Source organism: Podarcis melisellensis (genome assembly GCF_964234715.1).
Source record: "Podarcis melisellensis genome assembly, chromosome: 8".
NCBI lineage: Eukaryota > Metazoa > Chordata > Lepidosauria > Squamata > Lacertidae > Podarcis > Podarcis melisellensis.
Window position 1 is genome coordinate 54,882,240 of NC_138540.1, and position 26,107 is coordinate 54,908,346.

General features: G+C 45.2%; 1 protein-coding gene across 1 annotated transcript in view; it reads left to right on the top strand.

The window, feature by feature from the left end:
- Positions 1–26,107, top strand: part of PEPD (peptidase D) — a 120,519-nt gene that overhangs the window by 46,557 nt on the left and 47,855 nt on the right. Inside the window, exons 8-9 of the mRNA XM_081922786.1 lie at positions 293–368; positions 1,815–1,861. Of these exons, the coding sequence (XP_081778912.1) occupies positions 293–368; positions 1,815–1,861 (123 nt within the window). The remainder of the gene's footprint in view (positions 1–292; positions 369–1,814; positions 1,862–26,107) is intronic.

Here is a 26,107-nt window from a genome sequence, read left to right on the forward strand (position 1 = left end):
GGTCTAGGGACTGCAGTTAGGGTGATCGAACTTGATATATTATACCAACCTTGCAGGTGCTTTTTCAGCTCATCCTACTTTGAGTAAATTGAATGCCGCACATATCTTTTATTTCCTGATGTCCTTTATTTGCTGCAATCTCATAATAGCCTCTTGCTTTTGAAACGCATCTGGTCGGCGGCAGGTTTGCCAATTAGGTTACCTGGTTATTCTTTGTGCTCTCAACTTAATCACTGCTGAGCTGTAGGGGGAATTACTAACCTGATTCTCCTCTTCTCCTTTCCTTTTGAAGCCGTGTGATTAAGACGGACATGGAGTTGGAAGTCCTGCGCTATACCAATAAAATTTCCAGTGAAGCTCATAAAGAGGTAATGGATCTCTTACAGATAATAATTTTTTCTGCTCTTTGTGTAACGGTGGCTTTTCAGAAAATGTTCCCAGCTACTTGAATTGCTTAGTAATAAACTAATGGAAGAGCTGGGACAGAATTAGGAGGATAATGTTCCTTCTAATAGAATCCTAATAATACACATTGCTTTGCCCTTGAACTTGCTGTTGATGCCCAGGGAACAAAATGTCTTCACTTATCATGCTGGAACACATAGGAACATAAGGGCCCTGCTGGATCAGGCCAGTAGCCTCTCTTGTCCAGCAGCCTGTTCTTACAGTGTGCAGTCAAATGCCTGTAGGGAACCTGCAAGCAAGACATGAGCACAGCAACAATCTGCCCACCTGCAATTCCCAGCAACTGGTATTCCAAGGTGTATTGCCTCTGACGGTAGAAGGAGAACATAGCCATTATGGTTAGTGGCCATTGGTTGCCTTACCCTCCATAAATTTGTCCAACACTATTTTAAACTCAGCAGAGTTGGTGGCCATCACTGCCTTCTGTGGGAGTGAGTTCCATAGGTTAACTCTGCTACATGAAGAAGTCCTTCCTTTTATCTGTGCTGAATCTTCCAATATTCAGCTTCATGGGGTGACCACAAGTTCTAGTGTTATGAGAGAGGGTTAAATATATATACAGTGGTACCTTGGTTCTCGAACTCAATCCTTCGACTTCCAAAACGTTCGCAAACCAAGACGTGGCTTCTGATTGGCCCCAGAAACAATGCCAACAGCCAAAACAGACATTAGGCTTCCAAAAAACATTTGCAAACCGGAACAGTTACTTCCAAGTTGCGGCGTTCAGGAGCTGATTTGTTTGGGAGCCGAGGTGCCACTGTATATATATTGCCACTTTCTCCATGTGATTCATAATTTTATAAACCATGATACCTCTTTAGTTTAGAGAAAAGGCAAGTAAAAGTCCCAAAATCTGCAGCCTTTCCTCAAAGGAGATTTGCTGCATCCCCTTGATCATTATGGTCCTTTCTTCTCAAGAGAAGACCTTGTAGGATCAGGCTTACTCAACGTGCTGTAAATGTGCTCCTGTGTTCTGCAGTAGCCTTCAGCACATTTCCTAAGGCATCTGGGTGGCCTTCTCACGTGGAGGGGTAGGTTCACATATTCAGATCATCACTTGAACCCTCATCAGACATTTATTACCCTAAGGTGGGGGGGGGACACATGGATAGGGAAGTGCTGTGGGGAGGTGCATTCAGCTCCACCTTGGGGACCGAATTTTTTGGATCCAGGATGTGATCATCACACACTTCTAGTACATTCATGTTCTTTGCTATGTCCAGGGTGTGCTATTTAAGTGCATTATACATCAAATCGTGGTAGCTCCCAAAATAAACACAAAATTGTCAAGTGTTTAAGGTTCTCCTGATCCAAATTTCTTAGGGTGTGTCCTATGTTTGTGATAACAGGTAATGAAGGCCGTCAAAATAGGCATGAAGGAATATGAGCTGGAGAGGTGAGTACCTTTTCAACGTGACAAAACTATGGAAAAGCATCTCTGTTGGCAGGAAATGCCCCCAGATAACTCTGAGCGACACTGATTTAATGGCAATTGCACGTGCTCATTTCGAGGCTGGGGCTAGACATATTTTATTATATAGAAGGCATTTCCCACATTTCCACCGTGCTATTAGATGGCAATTGCTTTTAGGTATGGTTTTAAAGCAGTATAATTCTCTTTGCAGACTTTTATGTAATTTACAGAAACTATACCTAATAGCCATTATTATTGCTTGATAGCATCCAATAAAGCAGCTTTTATGTGTGTGAATATCACAGCTATGCCTCCTACGTACATGAGTGTTTATGGGGGCCATAAAATGTCCTGGAGTGTTTGGTGAAATGTCTCTGCTACAGCTGGAGCAAATATTGGTGGTTTTGTTTATGCATTTCGATTTCCGTTTGTTTGTGTTTCTTTCCCTAATGAGTCTTTAGATTCCTCCATCCCTTCCTTTGCCCATATGGCTTTGCATCCTGAGAGAAGCATGTGTGCAGCAGTGAATGTCCAGCCAGGCTTCACTGTGATTGGTGTTTGAACTTCCTCTTTGCTACATGCTGATCATAGAATCATATTTACTCCTAATGCTCTGTCATTTACACGTGGCTCCAGTTGGTAGATCTTGGGACTCTACTATAAAGCAAAGTGGATCTGATTAGCATGAGGTTTGCCCACCTCTGCTGCTCTCTGTGTGATTGGCGCCAACCACTTGGGTCTAGCACTATAACTTCCAGATACTGAATTCAGTACTAGTATTTTAGGGTCATTTCATAATAGATGTCCAGTCGTTTCTGAAATAAGATTTCAAATAGTAGTCCAATATATTTGCATTACCAAGCAGCTGCAGAACACATTTATCCTGTGTTGTTGAATATATCCTATTAAGCCTACCTGGAGTCAAATACTGTTGATATTGAATCTTTATTTTAAAACTCCTTTTATAAACTTGGTGGTGGTAATTTAACCCAAATCCATTTCTGCTCTTCCGTAGTCCACTCCTCTTATAGATCTCTGGCCCATTTCCTCATAAATGTTCCAACTTTATTATCCAATTTTATAATTATGGAATAAATGCTACCAATTAAGCCTCTTTTAGCACACTGGTGTTAATAGGGTTTCATATGCATGCAGTGTCTTTCCTTAAAACTCCATGTTTTCTTATTAAGCAAACTAAGGCATCTCCTTTTATTTTACTTTTTATTTAATACTGCAAGAAGATGTCCTTGTATGAATGGTGTTACAGAACTGCCGCGGAGGGGGGGGGGTTTCCCCCTAAACACAAAAAATAATAAAGGCTAGGATTTTGACTTATGTGTGATATGAAGAAAGAATATAAGCTGCAAAGGAATTCTGGGGCTGCCTTATGCAAACCAGTCTGGTTGGCTGAGGGAAGAGCAGAGCTGTTAGCATTTCAATAGAGAGCCATTGACAGTCATCAACAACTCCTTGCTCCAGGTGTGATCAGTGACTGGAAATTTGGAAGTTTGCCAGGGTAACTGCTCTGGGGGAGGACAAGGGGCTTCTGGGAAGAAGAAGAGGGGAGATCCATCTGGGGTGGAGGAAGGGGTGCGGTGGGGGGTGAACGCCCCAGGTGTCTTCGCTGAGTGGGGTGACATTTGGCAGTCGTGGGTGGGTGGCGCGCCAAATATCTGCCAATGGCGGCTTGCTCCTTCCCTGGCTTCAGGGCGCAGGCACGTCTCCATGCACCCAAGCAGCTCTCCCGTGCCTGGGAGGGTACCCTCCATGCCCCGCCCCTCTCAGTAGTGTGCCCTGTGCTTCTCGGGAGCGCGCACGTCCTGGAAACGTGGGCATATGCTCCGCCGCTGGATCCATCTTGGTGGGGTAGAAGGAATGACTGCCTGCAATACTTTGGGCCATTATTTTAAGATCTGGACCCCTCCATGCAGATTGAGGGTGTAAATAGGCAACTAGACCCTATTTCTTAAAGCATGACAGCCTCTACCATGTCTTCTAGTCTCCAAAGGGACACAGACCCTGTATTGGTGCCTGAGATCCCATGCACTCTTGCCACGGCTTGGCAGAGCGAGGGACCGGTGCTGGGTTTTTGTAACAATATATTCTCACACTGGGACTTTTCTTAAAGCGGTCTGTGTTAATGGGGGATCTCCACAAGTTGTTGCAGGTGTGCAGATCTTCAGGGTACCAGCCAGCCAGGTGTCTCATGCTCCAGGATAGCCGTTCCATTTTTCTTTTCCAAGTGACATTCAGCATTCTGTGTCTACTGAACATGCTCAGTACACGGGTGGCTGTGGGTTGGATTTTGCCTCCATCCTCTCTTCTTGTACATCTGTGAACCTTGGGGTTCCGCCAAGGATGCTGACTGATGCCTCCCTTGTGTTTCTCTGTGGCCCCTGATTTGGCTACAAAGCCATTGGCTGTCACCACCTGAGTTCACTTTTAGAAGTTTCATCAACGTTATTTAAGCATCCGTTTGATCCCTTGCAGCTAAACGTAGCCTCTTTGTTTTGAAGGGAGATTAAATTTGCCTGGCATTCACATTTGTCATTAGGCTCCTTCTATTCTAATCTCACTTTCCCCATCATGCCATAAAATATGTTGCCTTTTTAATGAGGTAATTAACACTTGATTCATAATTTCAATCAAGTGGCATTGGCATAGGAGTCGGTGTCGCATTAAAATGAATTAAAAGGTCCCATTGGGGCATTTTTTAGTATCATCAAGTGTACTTGACATGTGTTTGGCTGTGCAAGGCAAAATGGGTCAGTTCGATGCGCATCCCATGACATATTTGCTTTCGGTGTGCTGGAGAAGAAAGATGGGGAGGATGGTGCAGAACCAACATTTGGTTAATGGGCCTCAGTCACTTTTTCTTTAAGTAGAAAGAGAAATGCAATATTTAGAGGAGGTGGGTTAGCATTGCAAAGCCTCTTGGAAGCTATTGTTGCATTCTTTTAAAGCCCCAAATGGTTCTTGCCAACCTTGTAAAGATTAGTACTGAAAACTTTAAAGCAGCATCAAGAGAAGCTGAGAATATGACTTCCTTGTACGTTGCTTGTGACGTTTCCTTCTTTGCCTGTGGGAACATGGAATAGCTTGGGAAATCCATTGGAGATAATTATGGGACAGAGAACCTGCATGGTCCTGGATGATACAGATGCTCATCTAGTCCAACCCACTGTAATGCAGGAATCGCTGCTAAAGAATCCCTGACAGGTGGCTATCCAACCTCTGTTGAAAAATATCCAATGAACGGGTAACTATCAGGCCTTTGGTGTTGTGGCCTCAACCCTTTGGAATTCCCTCTGGTTGAAAATTAGGCAGTCCTCATTTCTGTTTTCATTTGGGTGCCTACTGAAGACTTTCCTCTTTCAATGGGCCTTTTTAGTAGAGAACTTTCCTAGTCTGCTCCTTTGAGAGAAGGGGAAGGATATAAATATAAGAAATACGGTAATAACTAATAAAGGCAGGTGCTCTCAACATTGGCTCACGGGTTCAGGTCATGTGCTCATTTCCTGAGTCTTTCAGATTAGCTCAGGAAATCAAATTTATCTCCAGTTATTTTGGGGAAACAAATTAGTTCATTTCCGGGGTGTTCTGAGAAGACCCCGGGAGAATCCAACCACCTCTGCCTGTGACACAGCTGAATCCAGGAAGAGCCTCATCCTCCTTATTGCAGTCTCCGAAAACTCAATTTGGGAAGAGGCTGACGATATTCTGCCCAGTAAAGTTGCCATAAATAATGTCAGATCAATAGAGTGGAGGAATATCATAAGGCTTAACTGTGCGTGCATCCAGCCTTCGTGCCTTTTACAGCTTTTTATTACTACTATTATCCCCCTTTAATAAAAGGTTTGTTTGACTCTTACGGGACGGCAAATTGTTTTTGTGGAAAAACGGATGCTGCATAAGGCTGTGACTCCCACCCAGCGATGCTTGGCTACATATTGGGGTACTTTCACACTAGCCAAGCAGCTGAAACTTCATGATGGTAGTCCAAGAGAGCTGGTGCTTGGGAGGGACAGGCTGGCTGGAGCCTTGTGTGTGTGGAGCTGGAGGATTTTCTGTGACCACCAAGTGCCCTTTAAGCCTTTTGAAGAACCTGTGAGATCAGCGACCAAGACTGCGTTAGTTCCTTCTTGATGGAAGCCAGCACAGAGCTGGCAATGTCCGCTTGTTGAGGCAGAGTATTGGGATGTTGGAGTTCCACTGCACCCTTTACTCTGCTGTATTGGAGTAGATTTCCCATGGATCTGGGCAGAAGTGCTAGAGATTATCTTCTCTGGCGTCCGATGCACGAAGTAAGCTCCTCTCTCCTTTTGCATCTTGTTTTTGATCAAGGCTCTCCTTCACTGAGGAATGAGAGCGATGTTCAGTAGCCCCCAAGAGATGCAAGCCCCGTTGGAGATGCCTTGGGGAATCTCTTCTCTGATTCATAAAACACAACTCTCTCCATTGTACCTGTGGCCTTCCCAAAGTGTCCAGTGTTATCCTTCTTTGTTGCTGTTTCATTTGCCTGGTCTGACTTCCTCTAATGCTTCAGGGTCATGGAGGCACGACCAGCTCCTCGGAAAGGCAGGTGGGAAATCTCCCTTTGTTCCTGAGTGTATTCATATCCCTCTCTCTCTCTCTCTCTCTCTCTCTCTCTCTCTCTCTCTCTCTCTCTCATCTTCCAACAGTTTTCCCTCTCTACCCTCCCTTCCCAGAATTTAATTCCTTTGGGTCCATCCGTTCCCCCTTTTCTCGCCTTAATCTGATTCCAGGGCAGCCATCTATCCCAGCCTTTTGAAAATCAATAGTGTAAGTGGGATAAAAGAATTCCGAAGCCAGAAGGACTTAGCTGTGACTTACTTAGAGTGGCAGTGATGTTAATGCAGAGCCCCACTAACACCGCCGCCCTTCTTTAGCTTTTGATATTTGTTGCATGGCTCAGTCCCCCGCCCCACTGGCTGCATCTTCCCCGCTGGAGAGGTCAGATTTGGCTCTTTATTCGGTATTCAGTTCATTGTCCTCTCCCTGATTTCTGAAGCAGGGCTTAGGCTATCAGATGAGTCTCTGTCATATCTGTCAGTGTTAAATTTTCGTATCTGTGGAGCTCTCACGGATTACGGCTCACACCTTTTCATTTATCCCTTTTTTCAAGGGCACAAAAATAAAATGAAGATTGTGCACATCCAAGAGTGAATAGCTGAAGCCAATCTCTTTTCCCCCACCTTCCTGATTATGTTCTGGATTTATGACTTCCTATCTCGTAGCAGATATTGCTATTTAAGTTATTCAAATATTTATTTCCATGTTTTAAGCTAGAGGGCAAAAAAATCCATCTTCGGGATAGTCTTCTGATTTTCAAATGCTATGAATCCCAGTCAAAATCAGAAATAACCTTTTCATATTCAGAAGTGAATGGGAGGGGGCAGAAATAGACTCTTTGTTTTTTGCTATAGTGAGCAGCAAGGGACATTCTTTTTATAATAGTTCCTGATGTGGCCAAAGATGTCCCATTGTACCTTCTCAGGGACAATGTGTGTTGAGTTGGGATTTAATTTGTAATCAACGTTCTGGGGAAAATTAGAGATTTAAATATGGCTGTGGTCTTAAATGGCTAGTCCTTCTATTTCCCCCACTTCCATTTTGAAGAAGAAGAAGAGGAGGAGTTTGGATTTGATATCCCGCTTTATCACTACCCGAAGGAGTCTCAAAGCGGCTAACATTCTCCTTTCCCTCCCCCCCCCACAACAAACACTCTGTGAGGTGAGTGGGGTTGAGAGACTACAAAGAAGTGTGACTAGCCCAAGGTCACCCAGCAGCTGCATGTGGAGGAGCGGAGACGCGAACCCGGTTCACCAGATTACGAGTCTACCGCTCTTAACCACTACACCACACTGGCTCTCTCATGAAATAGGTTCCATGCATGATTTCTATCTAGGAGACTGAAAGTGGCTTATAGATAAGTTCAAAGTGGCTGATAGCAATGATAGGCAAAAATGATCAACACACCATCAAAACAATGTAAGAACTGATGTGGTGGGAGGTCCAGTCTCCCGAAAAGGCTGGATCTAGTCCTTTATCTTCCTCCCTTTTTTGCCTTCTGTGTTTCTTGATGCTGACAATGCCAGCTTGGATATTCCCTGATTGCCCCAAGTTTTAGTTTTGATAAGATGTAGCTTAGCTGATCAATGACTCTGGGAATCCATGCTACTAAACGGTAGATTCTTTCGGCTCAAGAAGGATATGCTTATTTCCTGCCACTCAGTGCCCTTAATCTGTTGATGGCAGAAAGTTTCAGATGCACTTTTCACAACCCCTCCACTTTCTAAGTGCCTTTCCCCTTCTTCTGGGGCTGCCGAAACCTCCCTCACCCTCCAGTTCTCGGCATTCTCCTCTGAGGCAGAGAAGTGAAAATTTATTTTCAAGGGCGTCACTGGTGGGAGCCTTCTGATATCCCCTTTTGCCTCAAAGATTTCAGGAAAGGTGCAAGTTGACTTTGTGTCCCCTGCCATTTGCGCAAGAAAGTGAACTTCACAAAACTGGTGGGGGGCAGAAGCAGGATATAGACAACAAGCGTCTGGCTTCCCATTCCTCCACCTGAACTCTGACATTCCGACCATCTAAGAAAGAGAGAGCTAAGCCTTCCATATAAACCAGGTTGAAGAAGAGGCCTTTACACAGAATGTGAATATTCTATGTTACTGCTTATTGGGGAAAGAAAATCCTTTTGAAAAGCAAGAACAACAATGGAGGAAATGAAGAAGAAAATGTTGTTTTATTTATTTACATCTTTCCTCCATGGAGCGCAAGGCAGTGTAAGTGGCTTCTGCTCCCCCCATCTCCCAATTCTATCCATGCAAACACCCCTGTGAGTTTGGTTAGGTCACCCGATGAGCTTTGTGGCTGTTTTCATAGGCCTTTTGAGTATCATTGTCTCAGGAATGCTGGAAGTGTGTGGACTTATCTTTTGTAATCTTCAATTACTTGGTGAAACGCCTTAGATTCAACCCCCCCCCCCCCATTTTTGGGTTGTAACAACAACAACAACTTACCGTATTTATGCAAATCTAATGCACCATCAAATCTAATGCACACCCTAATTTTTGCAAAGTAATTTGGCCAAAAAAGGTGTGCATTACAGTTGAGTAAATATGGCATACCCCACCCATCTGACTGGGTTGCTCCATGTTCCCAGGTTACTTATAAGCTGCTGGGATCCTACAATGGACCTGCTGCCACTGGAGCCGCCTTCACCGCCACCTCCATTGCCCTGTTTTGTGTGTGTGATAGCGTACAGAGTTTTTAAAGAGGGAAGCATCTTTGATATTCCATGCTGGAACTATTCTCTCTGTGCTTGCTTAGGATGTTCCAGAGGTTGCCAGCAGCACAAGGCTCTCTGAACTTCAACCGAGAACATATTGATTTTAGTTTGAAATGGCTGCCTTGCCTCTTAGCCCACCTGGGGGGTGTCGTGGTGGCTTACAAGCCCAACGAACAGATAAAACGCCATGCCCAAATGGTTAAAGCCAATCTTGAAAATAAACAAGTGCAGCCAGCAGAACCTAAAGGAATTGCCGCTGCCTTTTTATATCCTCCAATATTGCCTTTTCTTCACCTCGGGGAAATCGGGCTCAGCTAATGCATTAATTGGAAATGGTAAACTTGGACTTGGAGTGCATTGCAACACTAATGATATAATAATAATTTTCTATTGCATACTCGACTGACGCTGCACATCCCACAGAATCGGCATCAAAGCCCTCTAGTAGCCCTTGGGGCTGTATTTGTGTCCTGCCTTCCAGGCATTGAGCTGCAACTAGTCCAGGTTTTCCCATTCACTTTCCCCTCCACTTTTCCTTGGTCAATACATGAAATTGCAACTTACAGTAAACATTAGGATGAACCTTCTGACGGTAAGAACTGTGAGTCAGTTGGAACAACCTACCTCAGAAGGTGATGGACTCTCCTTCCTTGGAAGGTTTTAGACAGAGGTTGGATGGCCATCTGCTGGTGAGTCTTTAGTTGGCGTTCCTGCACCATGTGGGCTTGGACTAGATGACCCTTGGGGTCCCTTCCAACTCGACAGTTCTATATTTTGTTTCACTAACAAAAATGAATTTTGCAGCTGAGTGGCTCTTTTCTTTCTTGGGAAAGACAACCAGCTGTGTAGCCTTCTCGCTGGTGGTGTGTTCTTTTCCACCTCCTGTCCCTTCAGACAGGTGAAAGCCAAGATGTGCCCCGGATGAGCCTTCGTTGACATTGCGCTCTACCTGCTCAGCAGCTGGGGAATTCAACAGTTTCCACACGTCGACCTCCTTCTTCCCGCGACCACAGATGCTGCATAATTGAGCTCTGTGGGCACGAATGTCGACAGCTCCCGAGTGGGATGTCTAGAATATTAATTTTGTCCATTAATAACAAGCTGTCAGATGTTGCAACCTTAACTTCAAATCTTTCCTGGAAAGTGATAAAAGAAACTGAAGCAAGGTTCCTTTTCTCAATAACTGACCCTTTCCCTTCTTCCTAAAAAACTTGTGGTCTGTACGGTTTATCTGGTAACCCCATCAACATTTTCCTACCACACTTTGACTCTTTTAACTGTAGCTTTGAATTATCCATATAAGTCATTCTAGCCTTTCCATTCACCAAGTATAGTGATGTGAACACATATGTTCCATGGCAAGGCGATGGCTTCATAAGCCACAAGTGGATACCACAGCAAAATATTGCAAGCTGGAATGTCCTCCTTCAGGGTGCCAGCCAAGCAGAAATGGCCACCTCCAAAATTCTCCATACTGTGACGACAAGAACCTGCTGGCTCCCAGAAAGGAGGAGCTTTCATCTGCTTTGCTAAGTTACCTCCTCACTAACCACAAGTTAACAGCTGTAGTATGGCTTACCATGCTGTGCATATAAATGTCAATGAAGACTGCCACCTTACCTCAGGAATCCTTGTGCCAATTTTTGGTGCATCTATATGACAGTTGCCTAAAGTTGGTGCATCTATATGACAGTTGCCTAAAAGGAGTTACAGAATAATAATAATAATAATAGTTTGTTTATTTATTTATTTATTTATTTATACATACATACATACATACATACATACATACATACATACATACAGCGCCCATCTGACTGGGTTTCCCCAGCCACTCTGGGCGGCTTCCAGCAGAATATTGAAATACAGTGATTCATCACATCTTAAAAGCTTCCCTAAACAGGGCTGTTTTCAGATGTCTTCAACATCAGAAAGTTGTTTATTTCTTTGACATCCGGTGGGAGGGTGTTCCACAGGCGGGTGCCACTACCGAGAAGGCCCTCTGCCTGGTTCCCTGTAGCTTTGCTTCTTGCAGTGGGGGAACCGCCAGAAGGCCCTCGGAGCTGGACCTCAGTGTCCAGGCAGAACCGTGGGGGTGGAGACTCTCATTCAGGTATTTAGGGAGTAGGGTGTGACATGCTGTGGGGAATTCAAATGCCTGTTTAAAACATAGAAATTATCACCTTTTTTTTTTGAAAGGAAGGAATTATCACAATTGAACCTAAGCAACTTATTAATACTTTCGAACATAAGTAGAGCCCTGTTGCATCAGGCCAATGACCCGTCCAGTCCAACATCCCGTTCTCACAGTGGCCAACCAGATGCCTGTGGGAAACCCACCAGCAGGACCCAGACACAAGAGCCCTCTGCTGTTTCCAGCAACTGCTATTCAGAAGCATTACTGGCTCCAGCTGTGGAGGCAGAGTACAGCCACTGTGGCTAGTAGCCATCGATAGCCCCCTCCTTCATGTATGCGTCTTATCCTCTTTCAAAGCCATCCAAGCTATTGGCCATGACTGACTCCTGTGGGAGTGCGTCCCATAGTTCATCGTTGCACTGCTTGCTTTTATGTGTCCTGAATCTTCCACCAAAGCTGGGGGCAGAAGATTAAATATTCAGTCTGGAGTAGAGGCTTAGAATGTGACCCTTCAACCACTACCCCCCCCCCCCGCTAATTTCGGTGGGATATGGCTTATGGAAGAGCTCCAGTGGGGGGGGGGAATGGCAGTTGGCAGAGCCGAGCTTGGAGGGCCTGTGCCTGGCGACTGCAGTTTCATCGTCTTTGTCTTCTGCGTAGCATAAGTCTCTGTGTTAAACTTCTGAGTTTACTAATAAGCGTAACTAATGAAATTTCAGGTAATTAATTATTTCTCAGGGCAAAGCCCTCCCCTTTTGTGCCTCCAAGCTCTGCATGACAAGAATGAAAATTAGTTCCACTTTATTCTTTTTTAAAAATAGTTGAATTAAAAATCCATTTATTTTCATTCTGTTCTCCCTTCCCTGGAATAGACAGACTTCCCTCTCGCTTGTGGGGACAGCTGTTCCAAGCTACTGAAGTAGCACTTTTTCCTTCAGCTGTGCACACGAGGGCAAACCTTAATTATGCTGCAAGCTGAAGTTCAGGTTTTACTGAAAATCTCCGTCAAGACTCTGTTGCAGTCAAGTGCAAAAAAGCCCCCCTTTGACCTGTGGATTGGTCCCTGTGGGAGCAATTATTCTTTTCGGTGAGGTTCTTATTTTTTCCTTCATTCTTTCTTCCCCCTTTTTTTTAAACACTGAATATTATAAATGTCAGGAACAAATTTTAACCCAGTATCTCTAACAGTCTGTTTCCATACCTGCTGGCACGAATACCAATTTTAATCCTTGCATGTACAAGTGCTTTGTGATTAAGCTGGTTCTATTTTTTATTTTTATTCCTTATATCTGTCTATATTTCCATATCACTCTCTATCTTACCTACACTAGTGGGGAAAGCCCAGCACTATCCAGCAATTTCTAGAAACCAAAAAGATGTCATGATTTTTAAATGGATAGTGTAATATTTGTGTCTAGACCCATCACAGCAAAAATCATGGGAAGTCATTCCAAAGTCACATTTTGTTCTGCCATCTTGATTCAAGATGACACCCGGCATCCAAACATCAATGAAGACCGCTGCCTCCATCTCAGGAACCCTTGTGCCGAATGTAGTGAGATCTCAAGAAGTGGCTGAACCTATTCTGAGAAATAGTCAAAGTCATGCCAAAATCACATTTCAGTGCGCCAGTTTGAATAAAAATGGCACCCAGCATCATGCAAACAGAAGCATAGTCTGCCACCCCACATTGGGGCCCCTCATGCCAAGTTCAGCAAAGATACCTCAAGAGGCAGATGAACCTATGTCAAAAAAACAGATGATGTCACTCCAAAGTCACAATCTGGTCTGCTCTCTTGATTCAAAATGGTTCCTGGCATATAAACGTCAATGAAGACTGCCACCTCACCTCAGGAATCCTTGTGCCAATTTTTGGCAGTGATATCTCAAGAGACATCTGAATGCATGAACCAACAAATGGAAAACAATTTAAAATATATGATGTACACACACACACACACCCTCTGCCTTGTCCCATTCTCTGCTGAAGAACATGTGAGCAGCCAAAGGGTTCTGCCTCATCCACTTAGGCAGTCTTGGTTTGAAGAGCTTTGCTGCTCCTCGGGGACATCTGGAACACCTGGTCCTAGAAGGCATTTAAAGGTTGATTGGGTCACCAGCAGTGAGTTGACTTCAAAGGAGGAAACGCCAAAGAGGGTAAACTCCTTGGCATTAATGCTATGGCATTGCATATTTCATCCCCTATGCTTTTTAATACCTGTAGTTAATATCTGTTTGAAACCACTAAGTAAGCTCATTTGGAAATTTGGGACAAGGTGCCATCAATATGCAGTTCTTTCTCCTTTTCATTAATCTGAAGTTGAAATGGTGGAAGTGCTAAATTGGTGACCAGACGAGGGCCAACAGCTAAAGCTCAAACCAGAGAAGAGTCAGTGGTTCATCTGCCTGAGGAAGCACTGTTCATCCTGTGTTTGACAGGGTTGCTCTCCCAATAAAGGAACAGGTTTGGGAGTGTTCCTTGATTTATCTTGGTATTGTGAGTGCCTTTTACCAGCTTGGGCAGATATGCCAGGTGCAACCCCACCTGGACAGAGGCATCCTGGTCTGGGTTACCCATGCTCTGCTAACCTCCAGGGTAGGCTACTGTAATTCACACTATATGGGGCTGACCTTGTAGACTGTTCAGAAACTGCAATTCATGCAGAATGTGGATGGCCAAATGAGCATTAAGGTGTTATGTCTTTGCTAAGAGATTCCCAGTCTGAGCTGGTGTTGACATATAAAGCCCTCCACGCCTTAGGACCAGGGTACTTGAAGGCCTTCTTGTCTACGTACACCCCTATATGTATCCTGAAATCGTCAGTGGAGGCCTTTCTTTGTGTGGTGAGGCAAGGGACAGGGCCTTCTCACTGGGATGCCCCAGTTCTGGAAAGTTCTTCCCAGAACAGTGAGGCAGGGCCTGGCTACAGCTATTGTCCCAGCCAGATACCGTTTTATTTCCCCCAAGCTTGTTAGATATATTTCTAATCCTGCTGACTGTTTTATGTTGCTTTTATATTTTTTGTGGCTTTTATCTTACTAAATATTTTCTGTATGTGCATTTAAATTGGTCGATTTATTTGCTTTATGAAGCACTCTGGGAATATATTTGAAGGGCAGTATAAAAACGCTTGTAAATGAATTGGTCTTTAACGCATGCCAGTGGGGTTCTGCAGCCTCTGGGCTGCCCCTGAGCAAGCATAGTTGTGCTCTCTGCTGCATAGGGCAGAGCTTTGCACGCATGGCATGTGGGCAGGGAGGTTGGAGTAGCAGTGTAGGCTAGCCACAGTGCCAGGAAAACAATTTAAGAACATAAGAATTGCCTGCTGGATCAGGAAAACAGCCCATCTGGTCCAGCATCTTGTTCTCACAGTGGCCAACCAGATGCCTGTGGGAAGACTGAAAGCAGGACCCAAACCTTCTCCCCTCTCGTGGTTTCCAGCCACTGCTGTTCAGAAGCATTGCTGGCTCCAACTATGGAGGTAGAGCATTGCCATCATGGCTAAAGGTAAAGGTAAAGGTACCCCTGCCCGTACGGGCCAGTCTTGACAGACTCTGGGGTTGTGCGCCCATCTCACTTAAGAGGCCAGGGGCCAGCGCTGTCCGGAGACACTTCCGGGTCACATGGCCAGTGTGACATCGCTGCTCTGGCGAGCCAGAGCTGCACACGGAAACGCCGTTTACCTTCCCGCTGGTAAGCGGTCCCTATTTATCTACTTGCACCCGGAGGTGCTTTCGAACTGCTAGGTTGGCAGGCGCTGGGACCGAGCAGCGGGAGCGCACCCCGCCGCAGGGATTCGAACCACCGACCTTTCGATCAGCAAGTCCTAGGCGCTGAGGCTTTAACCCACAGTGCCACCTGTGTCCCTGCCATCATGGCTAGTAGTCATCAATAGCACCCCCACTCCATGAATTTGTTCAAATCATCTTTTAAGGCCGTCCAAGTTGGTGGCCATCCCTGCCTCCTGGGAGAGAGAGATCTGCAGTTCAACTATGCGCTGTGTGAGGTCCTTTCTTTTATCTGTCCTGAATCCTCCAATATTCAGCTTCATTAGTGAGTTGTATTGTTTATGATCGAGGGAGTATAACACTTCTCGGTCCACTTTCTCCATGCCATGCATAATTTTATAAGCTTCTATCATGTCATCTCTTGCTCGCTGCTTTAAAGCTATAAAGTCCCAAACTCTGCAACATTTCCTCATAGGGCAGTTTCTCCACCCTCCTGATTGCTTCAGTTGCCCTTTTCTGACCCTTTTCCAACTCTACCATATTCTTTTGGAGGGGAGGCGACCAGAACTGTACTCGGTACTCCACATGTGGTACTTCCAGAGTTAATGCTGAATACATTACTTCTGGTAAATTAGTCACCATAGCCACTAGAGGGTTGTGAAAATTTGTGCCTTGGGCTTTTTAGACTCTTCTACCCATGTACTGAAGGGACGCGGGTGGCGCTGTGGGTTAAACCACAGAGCCTAGGACTTGCCAATCAAAAGGTCGGCAGTTCGAATCCCCGTGACGGGGTGAGCTCCCGTTGCTCGGTCCCTGTTCTTGCCAACCTAGCAGTTCGAAAGCACGTCAAAGTGCAAGTAGATAAATAGGTACCACTCCGGCGGGAAGGTAAGCAGCGTTTCCATGCGCTGCTCTGGTTCGCCAGAAGTGGCTTAGTCATGCTGGCCACATGACCTGGAAGCTGTACGCCGGCTCCCTCGGCCAATAAAGTGAGCTGAGCGCTGCAACCCCAGAGTCGGTTACGACTGGACCTAATGGTTAGGGATCCCTTTACCTTTACCCATGTATTATCTGAAACCCAATGGGTGTATTGGTTGTCAAATGTGAGATATATTGCCATTCTTCTCCACTCTCCAGCCCCACTTTTACATGCAGTATTAGACCTTCATAGGACCTGCCAGCATGACCTCCAACTCAGGTGACTCTATGTCGACTGTTACCTTCTTTTTCTCTCCCGGTACGGCTTGAGGAATTCCTAGTGGATTTCTCTTCCATTTGTGTGTCTTTGTGTTGTTCCTTGAGATGATCGTACATTTCCTACATTTTAACAAAACTCAATAAAGGTCATTGTGATCCCTTGAGGGGGCTCTGGGTGTGTGGGGGGGTGTGCTGCTGTTATGGCAGAGCTTCAAATAACTCTCCCTCTGTTTCTCTTCATTGTGGCACTGTCACGTTGCCCTACATCTCTGTCTCTCTGTCCTCTTGGCTTGTAGCAGGGAATAGAAAGCCACCTGTTTGCATTAGCGGGCCGATGACAATGCCGGCTGTGGTAGTAAAGAAATCTCTTCTGAATCTGACAGGTTCTTGAGAGAAAAGCTCCTTTTGTAGAGGTTGGGTTTGATCCAATTCAGTTGCGCTGCCGAGTGAACTTCCTTGCTTGGTTCACGATCAACGTCTTAATTTTCTCTCACGCACGCTTCATCTTACAGCTTTTCTCAAACAAAAGATAAGCTGTTTCAGATGGAACTGAGCCTGTTGGCCTTGTAAAAAAATTTTTTAAAAAATGTGTGGAAGATTAAAGGGGGGAGGGCTACTCTTTGCTTTCATTCTCGGTAGCAGCAGACAAAGCACTTTGTCTTCTACAAGAGATAGGTGGAGTAAAACACTTAGGGCAAGTCATGGAGCATTCACTCTGCAGGGCAACCTTGAAAGCCTTTCCTGAATTTGGAGGTCAGTGCTATCTCCAGCATTTATTACTATTTTGTATTATTTTATTGTCAAACCAAGTTTCTTTCGTATGGCTTTGGAAATGGAACCGGGGGAGGGGATCACCCAGCTTTCTCTGTCACCATTATAACAATTTGCCAGTGATGACTATGTACTACCGCCACTGTCAGTGGAAGTATATTTCTGAATACCAGTTGCTGGGAAACAGAGGGAGATGCTCTTATGCTCCGGTCCTGCTTGCGGGCTTCTCTTCCTGGCTTCTAGTTGGCCACTGTGAGGACAGGTTGCTGGACTCTGTGAGTCCATCCATCTGCAGGGCTCTTTTTATGTTGTCAATTGGCATTTTAAATCTCATTTTGCAAAAGAGGCTGCGCTGTTACTAAATCACATTCTCCATTCCCAAATTGTGCCATTGATTGATAGCTCAGTTGGTTAGAGGATGGTGCTGTTGACACCAAGGTTGCAGGTTCGATCCCCACATGGAACAGTTGCATATTCCTGCATTTCAGGGGGTTGGACTAGATGATCCTCAGGGTCCCTTCCAACTCTACAGTTCTGTGATTCTATCCCTCACCCTCCCTTCTCCAAAATATCAAAACCTTTTGCCTCCTGACATTGTTGGGCTCCTTTCATTACCATATTGCAATTAGAGGTTGCTTGAGGATCTTAGTCTTTAAACTGCTGTAAAAATTGACCTGATCTCTAGATCCTAACCTAGTGATCTTTCGGATTTCATACTTCTTGAATTTTACATAGCGGTTAAACAAAAACTATATCAGAATACCTTTAAATCTTGCGCATTATCAAAGAAAATGTAATGAGCCCTGCAGCTCTGCTGGAGTCGGGATCAGTTTGGCAGGCCCCAACACAGGAGGAGGAGGAGGAAGAAATGGGGTGAGAAGCAAAATAGTGGGAAATAGGGTTTTTTGTGGGGCGGGGTCTTTCCCTCGTGTGCCTCAACTTCAGCAACTTTGGGAGCAGGGATACCAGCTCTTCCTCTCCACCTCCCAGCAGATCAGAGTCTCGGTGGATGCTGAGGCGGCTGAGGGCAGGGGGGAAGATAACTTAGGAGGAGGAGGCTGAACGGAAGGGGGCAGAACTAATCGTCACCTCACAGAGGGGAGCAGAGCCACCCACCCCAGAGGAATGTGTGTTTGCAATCCCAACGTGTGCACCATGCCTCGTCTTTTTAAAAGCTTGGTGGTTGGGGTGTGGAAGCTGTTGGGACATCTTAGTTGCTTCCACCCAGTCCCAAACATCTTTCCCAATTCCTGAACTTCCGAATCATATCTCCTGAATTCCATGTCCTTTGGCAAGCCTGCACCTGTCCAAATCGGGATCCCTTTCCTATGTACCCATAAGAGCCTCTGTCTACATGTGTTGGTGTGCAAGGCAGGGCAGGGAAGAAGTATTTAAATAGGTGCTGCAAACACCCTTTTCCCCGGAACTTATTTAAATGCAAATCTCATGCAGATGTATTGGCAAAACTGACACGGAACAGAAACTGATTGACTGGCTTTTGCGCATCTCTTGTTGAAATGTTAGGATATATACATGCTTTTGTGTGAGGAATTGGTTTAATGGGTGCTGGTGTGACAGAAGCCCTGTAGGCATATATGACAAGGCATGTGAGGGAGCTTGCGGGGCTGGCTCTGCTCCCTGAATAACATGTGCCGACAGTTCCATCCCAGATTTGTGATTAGCAGAGTCTGAAATGCTCTGCATCGTGTGAAATGCTCCAGCCCAGGAATGGAAATCCTGATTGCTGAGGGTTCCCATCCCTTTCTACAGTGAAGTGACTGCCTTCAGGTTCTGCCAATTGGGCATTGCCTCAGGAGTTTTCACTGCACAACCAGGTGGGCAGGCAGAGTAATGCTTCTGAACACCAACTACTGGAAACTGCGCATGGTGGGGAGGGGGGAGAGCACTTGTGCTCAGGTCCTGCTTGCGGGTTTTGCACAGGGACATCTGGTTGGCCACTGTGAGAACAAGATGCTGGATTAGGTGAGTCATTGGCCTGATCCAGCAGGCTCTTCTTATGTTCCTAGCTCCCCCCCCCCCCCAATATTCCTATGGGCATCTTTGTGTGTTCTGTGGTGGATACTTGAAAAGCACTACCTGCATCATTCTTCAACTCTCTTCTTTCTTAATTAGCAGTATGGAAGACTGATGATGCTGCATTGTCTCTGTTTTCTCCCTATGATTTTTAGCTATTATGAGATGATTTGAGCTCAAAATGTGGCACTGTGAAGTTGCTTGTAGGTTTTTTGTGTTGGGCGGAGGGAGGTTGTACAGTTTTGGATTTTATTGGAGTATTATTTGTATTTTTCTCCTTCCTATAATTGTAATTTTCTCCTTATTGTGAATGGCACTGGGAATCATGTCATTAAAAACTTTAATTAATTAAAGACACGGATGACTCCCTAAAATAAGGGTACACCTGATTCTCCTACGCCTGCATTTGCTATCCTAGTGCCCTCTATGTATTGGGAGTAAGAGTCAGTGGAGGAGCAGGAACATTTCTCTTCATACAGGCATCTCATTTCTCTTTCTTTTTTAAAAGAACCGCATTGTGCTACTGGTTCCGATTTGCTTCCATTGATAAATCCAGGCTGACGCATCACAATAACTCCCTATCGGTCTCCAAAAATTGTACACACAAACACACATATATTATTACCCTGCCTTTTATGCTGGGATCAAGTAGCAGCTTCCCCCGCCCTGTTGTTGTTGTTGTTTTTAACTCTGGGGTTGTATCAAGCTGGTTTTACATATTTTTTTCTCTCATTTGAACCTGGGACAGTTCCCAGGTTGATTAATTGTCTTTTTTGGCAGTGCCCACTCCCCACCCCCCAGTTATTATTACTATTTCAAATGGGCTGCAGATGTAAATTCATCTGGCTTTAGGAGCTAGAAAGAAAATGAGCCTTAGCTGTTGTGCTACGTCGCGTGTGCCTGAAGACATTGCTGGTGGCTTTTGAGATCAAGCGGCAGTGAAATAGCTTCTCTGCTGAGAACCGGAGAAATTCTTAAGCTGATAATGAGGAGTGACTTCCTTTTGATTTTCAGCGCTGGCTTTACAATCTGTCTGTCTGCTTTTGAAGAGAACGGATTCCTCCCAGGGGAACGGGGATGGCTCCCCAATTAGCTGTTGCGCTCTGCTGAGGTGGTGTCTTGGATTTAAGGGCTGGGTTTTGAAAGTGAGCGATAGGTCCTGCTGATATAGAGCTTGAGAGCCTTGGCGCCCCAGATGCAAGTTCAGCTGGAGACGATTGAAATGCTTGTATCATGCATGTTAGTGTTAGGACGTTCATAAAGACTGCATATTTGCTCCACATGGTGGGAAGAGAGCACACAAGCAAATAGAGGAAACGAGATTTTGCCTTTTGCTCAGTCAGAATACGGAGATTCCAACTGGACACTCTGAGCATATCCTCCCAATTTGCCTAGCACATTATTTATATTGACCAGACAATCCAACATGATGCACACATGTTTTGGCTTTCTGGTGTGTGGCCCTGTGGCTGAGTAGTTATCTGCTTTTCCCATTCAATGCAGATTAACACCAACGCTCACAGAGCTCTGTGCATTCAGGAATTTTCCCCAATAATCTCACAGTTACAGAAGGACAGGCGTTCAGTGTTCTTTCAGTGACTTGAGAACATCCGCGTATGTATAATTATTGAAGAACATCTTTTTCGCTCTTATAGTCTGAAAGTGTGTGGATGGTGAGATCTCCAAAGCCAGACAGCAAACAAGTAAGATTTCTGGAGCTTCAGCTCTGTGTTGTAGCACTTTGGCCCAAGAGGTGATTGGCAGAAGAAGCAAACTAAATGTGCAAAACGATCGCATTATGGAAATGTGCTTTAATGTGGTTGCAGAATTCCAGAGGTTGCAGAACTCAGCATTTCTACATGCAGAATGTTTTCAGCACAGAGCATGCCCAACCCTCCTTCTTTGCTCAGGTTGCTTTGAATTGTTGTCTGCTTATCTCAAGGCCTGATCTCCAAGCCTCCCTTCTGACAGTCATTGCCCCTCTCTGGATATAATACAGTCATACCTTGGGTTAGATATGCTTCAGGTTGAGCGTTTTCGAGTTACGCTCCACGACGACCCGGAGGTAACGGAACACGTTACTTCCGGGTTTCGCCGCTCACGCATGTGCAGACGCTCAAAATGATGTCATGCATGGAAGCGACGAAACGCGACCCGTGCACGCACAGACACACAGTCGCGTGTTATGTTCTACTCAGGTTGCGAACGGGGCTCCGGAATGGATCCCATTCACATCCAGAGGTACCACTGTATAAGCCCTGATTATTAATTTATATTAGAGATTGCCCAGCAACATGCTGGGTGGCCAATGAATGAACCATGGGATGGGCTGAAGCTACCTTGAGATATTACACCACCGTGTCAGATGCAGCCACCACTCCACGCCCCTGTGGGGCTGAGAGCCGCAGCAGTGATCTGCCCCACCCCCATCTCTCTTTTTGCCCAGCATCCTGTCAATACGGTTCTAAGGGAAATGTTAGAATTCTGCCCGGTCAGAGGGATGTGCCAGTCTTCCAGGCACCGGCAGATATTCCTTGTGACCTCCCGGCTGCGCCGCTCTGCTGATAAGCAGCCGAGGTCTCGGCGATTCTTCCCAGACTGTGAGAAAAACACACCGTTCTTCCTCTCTCCCCTTTGGTGTCCCCAGGGAGGGGAAAGAAGCAGACAGAAATCTATTTACATCTTTTATTCCTGTCTTTTACTTCAGTACAGAGAAAACATGTCTGCACTCATCAGCAGTTAGAATAAACTTCACCCATGTACCTCCAGTACAGGTCATATGACAAACCCACTGAGCTAACATCCGGTGCTCAGTACAGAATGGACTGCCCCTTTGTTCCCATGGCAACAGTCACAAACTTCCTGTTTGGCTTTCCAGCCACAAGCAGCAGACTGAGCTGCTAGAGCCTTTGCTTGCTGCTGCATTGCTGCTTTAGAATAACAGGAAATCCCTAAAGCAGGGTTTCCCAAACTTGGGTCTCCAGCTGTTTTTGGACTATGACTCCCATCATCCCTAGCTTAGAGACCCAAGTTTGGGAAAACCTGCCCTAAAGCATCACGGATTCACCAGAAAGCACAGTCCTGGAAAGTACCTGGAAAGGTAAAACCATGGCTACAAAGGGATTGAATTTGTGCACTCCCAATTGTCCTTTGCAGCTGAGGCTTAACCTTTTGAATGTGGTTTTGATGTGGTGCCTTTCCCTGTGGAGTTGCTTTCATCAGGGATCAGGAGCTCCCCAGCGTATCCTCTCCCTGACGAAAGCAGCTTGTCAGGTTAGGTTGCTAAATTTGAATAGCCTCAAAGGTAAAGCTGCAGCTGCCGCAAGGGAGCATTGGCAGCTCAAATCGGGTGCTATTTGCAGCTGCGGCTTTCCCTGTCCTACACCTGACTTCATAGGGCAGGCATAGTCAAACTTGACCCTCCAGATGTTTGGGGACTACAACTCCCATCATCCCTAGCTAACAGAACCAGTGGTCAGGGATGATGGGAATTGTAGTCCCAAAACATCTGGAGGGCCGAGCTTGCCTATGCCTATCATAGGGCATCAGACGATGGGCAGATGGGTGTGGCTTCGGGCCACTGGTCCTCCACTGCTGTTTTCATGTGTTGTGTAAACGAGTTTGCCCTGTCTTGCCTCAGCTGCTCAGTGAGCTTCACGTCTGATTGGGGGTTTGAACCCTGGTCTCACTATCCGCAGCACAACACTGGCACTCTGGTCAGCATCTGTAAAAGATTACCGCCAAATCACAATACAGTGGGTTAGAGGAATAGGCAGCCGTCTCGCTTTGTGGCGGATAGAGCTGTTCTATAGCTGAAAGCTACTTCATGTTCCATATAAGAGGGCTGGGTGGTGCAATCTGTACCTTTAGTTGTCGTCATCCATGGGAAATGATTGCCAGTTTTTGTCTAAAGAGCACTTGTTCAGGAGTAAGCATCCACAGAGTAAGTGGGCCATTTTTGTCAAGCATTGTTCGTAAGCGATTGGTTTTTCAGGAACGTGTACATGATATCTTCGGTTTTCCGGTCCAAAGAAATAGGTTTTTCAGTAAGTAGCTGAAGAGGTGTTTAACAGACTCACACACACACAAAAACACGCACTTACTCTAGCCTGTCCTTGCTTTTCATGTTAGTCATTGGCCCTCTCAAATCCTTTGCAATGCCTCAAACATTATTTTTCCTTGCATTTTTATTTTTTTTATTTTGTATTCATGTGCTGCAATAATTAATTATGCTTGAGGTAGAACTGATTTTGTTGTGGGCAACAAAGGGGTTCTGTATGTACTGAGTGAATTTGTGTGAATATCATGAATGCTGAAGAGGTGGCATTTGCATAATGCATCTTTATTCTCGCAAACAGACTTTTGTGAGAGGAGAGCCTTTGACTGTGCTTCTGTGGCTTCTTCTGTCCTTCCCTCTCTGATTTTCTACCCAAGGAAAATGCTGGGGTTTTGTTAGTTTCCAGGATCCCCATCATTATTTTGCAATTTGGAATATTTCATTCATGGGCTATAAAGCCTTGAAATGCTGGGCGTTCTGATGTTTACTCTGTTAATAGCCAATTCAGATCCCTAAAGTGAAAATAATGTTCAGAATATTAGAGTGTTTATGTGGAGAAAGCAATGATGGAACATCTTTGTTACCAGGAAAAATGCACAAGAATCAACTTATTTCTTTTCCCCTCCCTGGGCGATAGTGCCTTTATATAGAGAGAGGGGGGAATGTTAGATGATTTAGAAATGGCTAGATGGTGGCAAGGCACAAACTTTGGCAGGGGTAATATATAAACCTTATGTGTTCAGGGGGGAACAGCTTTGCAAATAAGTCAGCAACTTACTAGTCTGCAGACATTTTTACTAAACTTCCCTGCCCCACCCTTGCCTGTGTTTTAAGGAAAGCTCCCTCTTTTCTTTTCAAGCCTGGAATGGCAAATGTAAATGTAAGGACCATCCGACTAGAAAAAGACCAGTAAATTTTCTGCATGCATTTGGAAGAGGCTCCTTGGAAGAGCCAAGAAATGTGTGTAATGACATCAGGATGTGGGGCAAGTAGTAATATGCCAAGGGGGAAGAAGGCAGCTTGCCATGGGTGCCTTGGAGGGCATACCCCATTTCCGTAACACCTATTGCCGTTGGATATTCCTCCGATTTGCCCGAGCAAATGCCACAAGTGACTAGGGCTGAGATGATCTTCTCATCTTGGAGTCTCTGAATGTCAAATAAGTGCAGAGACAGAATGAACACTAAGACAGGGAGTTCGCAATGCAGGTGAGCTTGGATCATGGATTTGTAAAATTAAGGTTGCAGTCTTAACCCAGATGATGTGGGATTCGCTTCCTACTTCTTTTTTAATCAAGGAAGCATTTAAAGATTATCTGTGAGTCCTATAGAGGTCAGGCAATATCTTGCAACTTCACATAATAAAAAGGGCAGCCATCGCTTTATTACATTTTATTAAACTTTATATCCTGCCAGTCAGACCAAACAAGACTCTCAATACAGTTTATCCAAAGTTCTACCTGGGGTGGGAGGCTCTTTAGATAGTAATGTGTGTTGTTTCAAAACGTAGCAAGCCAGTCCTGTTGCACATTTTGGGCACCTCCTGCTCATCTGTCTCTGTGAGGCTCTAGATTTCTGCCCCAGGGTCCTGCTCTGATGGTGCCACGGGTGTTTGCAACTTTCAGCTGTTTGAATAGAAAGGATAGTTATCCCTTTTGTGTGCACATCTGAATCCTTCATGAAGGGAATTCAGCTCCCGTATTCAACTGAAAGTTTGTGAATTTATGCAGTTTTGCAGAAATTCTCTTGATTGGTACATCTTCAACTCAAAACCAACCTCTTCTGACTTAACCCCTTGGAGTCCTCACCCCTAAGCTTCTGTGGCCAATCTTGTTTATAATCATCCATTCCATTTCCTCTCTCCAACCCTGCTCTACTTTCATGCGATGCATCATGACTTGCTATTTATTACTTTCCCTCTGGCAGGCTTTATCTGTTCTTTGGGTTCTCTAATGTGAGAGGGGATACCTCAGGCCTAGGGGCCAACCAAATGCAGCTGCCCTTGGGACTCCTTCCAGGCCACCTCCCCACCTCCACTAGCCCTGCTTTGCACCTGCCTTGAGTGTTTTTGACTGGCTGGGATGTGTCCTTCAACCCTGATAATGCCGCTTGCTTGCTTGCTTGCTTGCTTGCTTGCTTGCTTGCTTGCTTGCCTGGATGGGTGGTATGTGTGGGAACTAGCTTACTGTACAAAGGTAAAAAAAAAAACCAAAACCCTCTGGCTTCACCCATCACTGGCATGTGCCCCTTGCCAGGTTGGCTAGAAGGGAATGTGTCTCACAGGTTGAAAAAGATTCCCCACTCCTTCTATAATGTGCATTGATATGACAGGTATTAAATTCCTCAAAGCTTGTTCCTAGTAAAAATGCTATTTCGTAGTCAGTTATAGCAAAGTGAGAAAGTTGGTAAGGGAGAAAGAGACTCCAGGATGTTGCACATTAATATACATTGTGGATTTTAGCATTTTGTTTGTGACCTCTTATGGTTGTTGGTTTTTTAATCCATTGCAGTCTCTAATCACTCCTTTTCAGAGTGTCTTGCTAGTGAATATATTGCAAATAGCAAAATTGACCAATTTCTCCCTGCGCAAAGCTATATGTCTGTGTTACATATGCATTTAGCAAAATATGTCATTTTGCAGCGAACAGTCTTGTGATTGTGCCTAACCAGTTGTGACAGCAAAAGAAGCTCGCCTTCAGAATTGAATTTTTAAAAGTTATTGGAAGGTCTCTCTGCTAGTTTTCACGTAATCTAGTCTAAATCAAGGACGGCGACGCCACCCCCACCCCCTGGTTGCTGCCGTGGTACTGTAGCACCTATTAATAATAGCCGTTCTATACAGTTGCTGACTGAAAATCTATTTGCACTCTTTGCATCTAATCAGGGAGATCAAAGCTAGGGCTGAGCCAAAGAGCCAGAGGGTAGGGGGAGATTTTTATGAATGCATTTGTGGCAGTAGCAACAATCCATTTTGCCCCTTTTGAGAATTGCA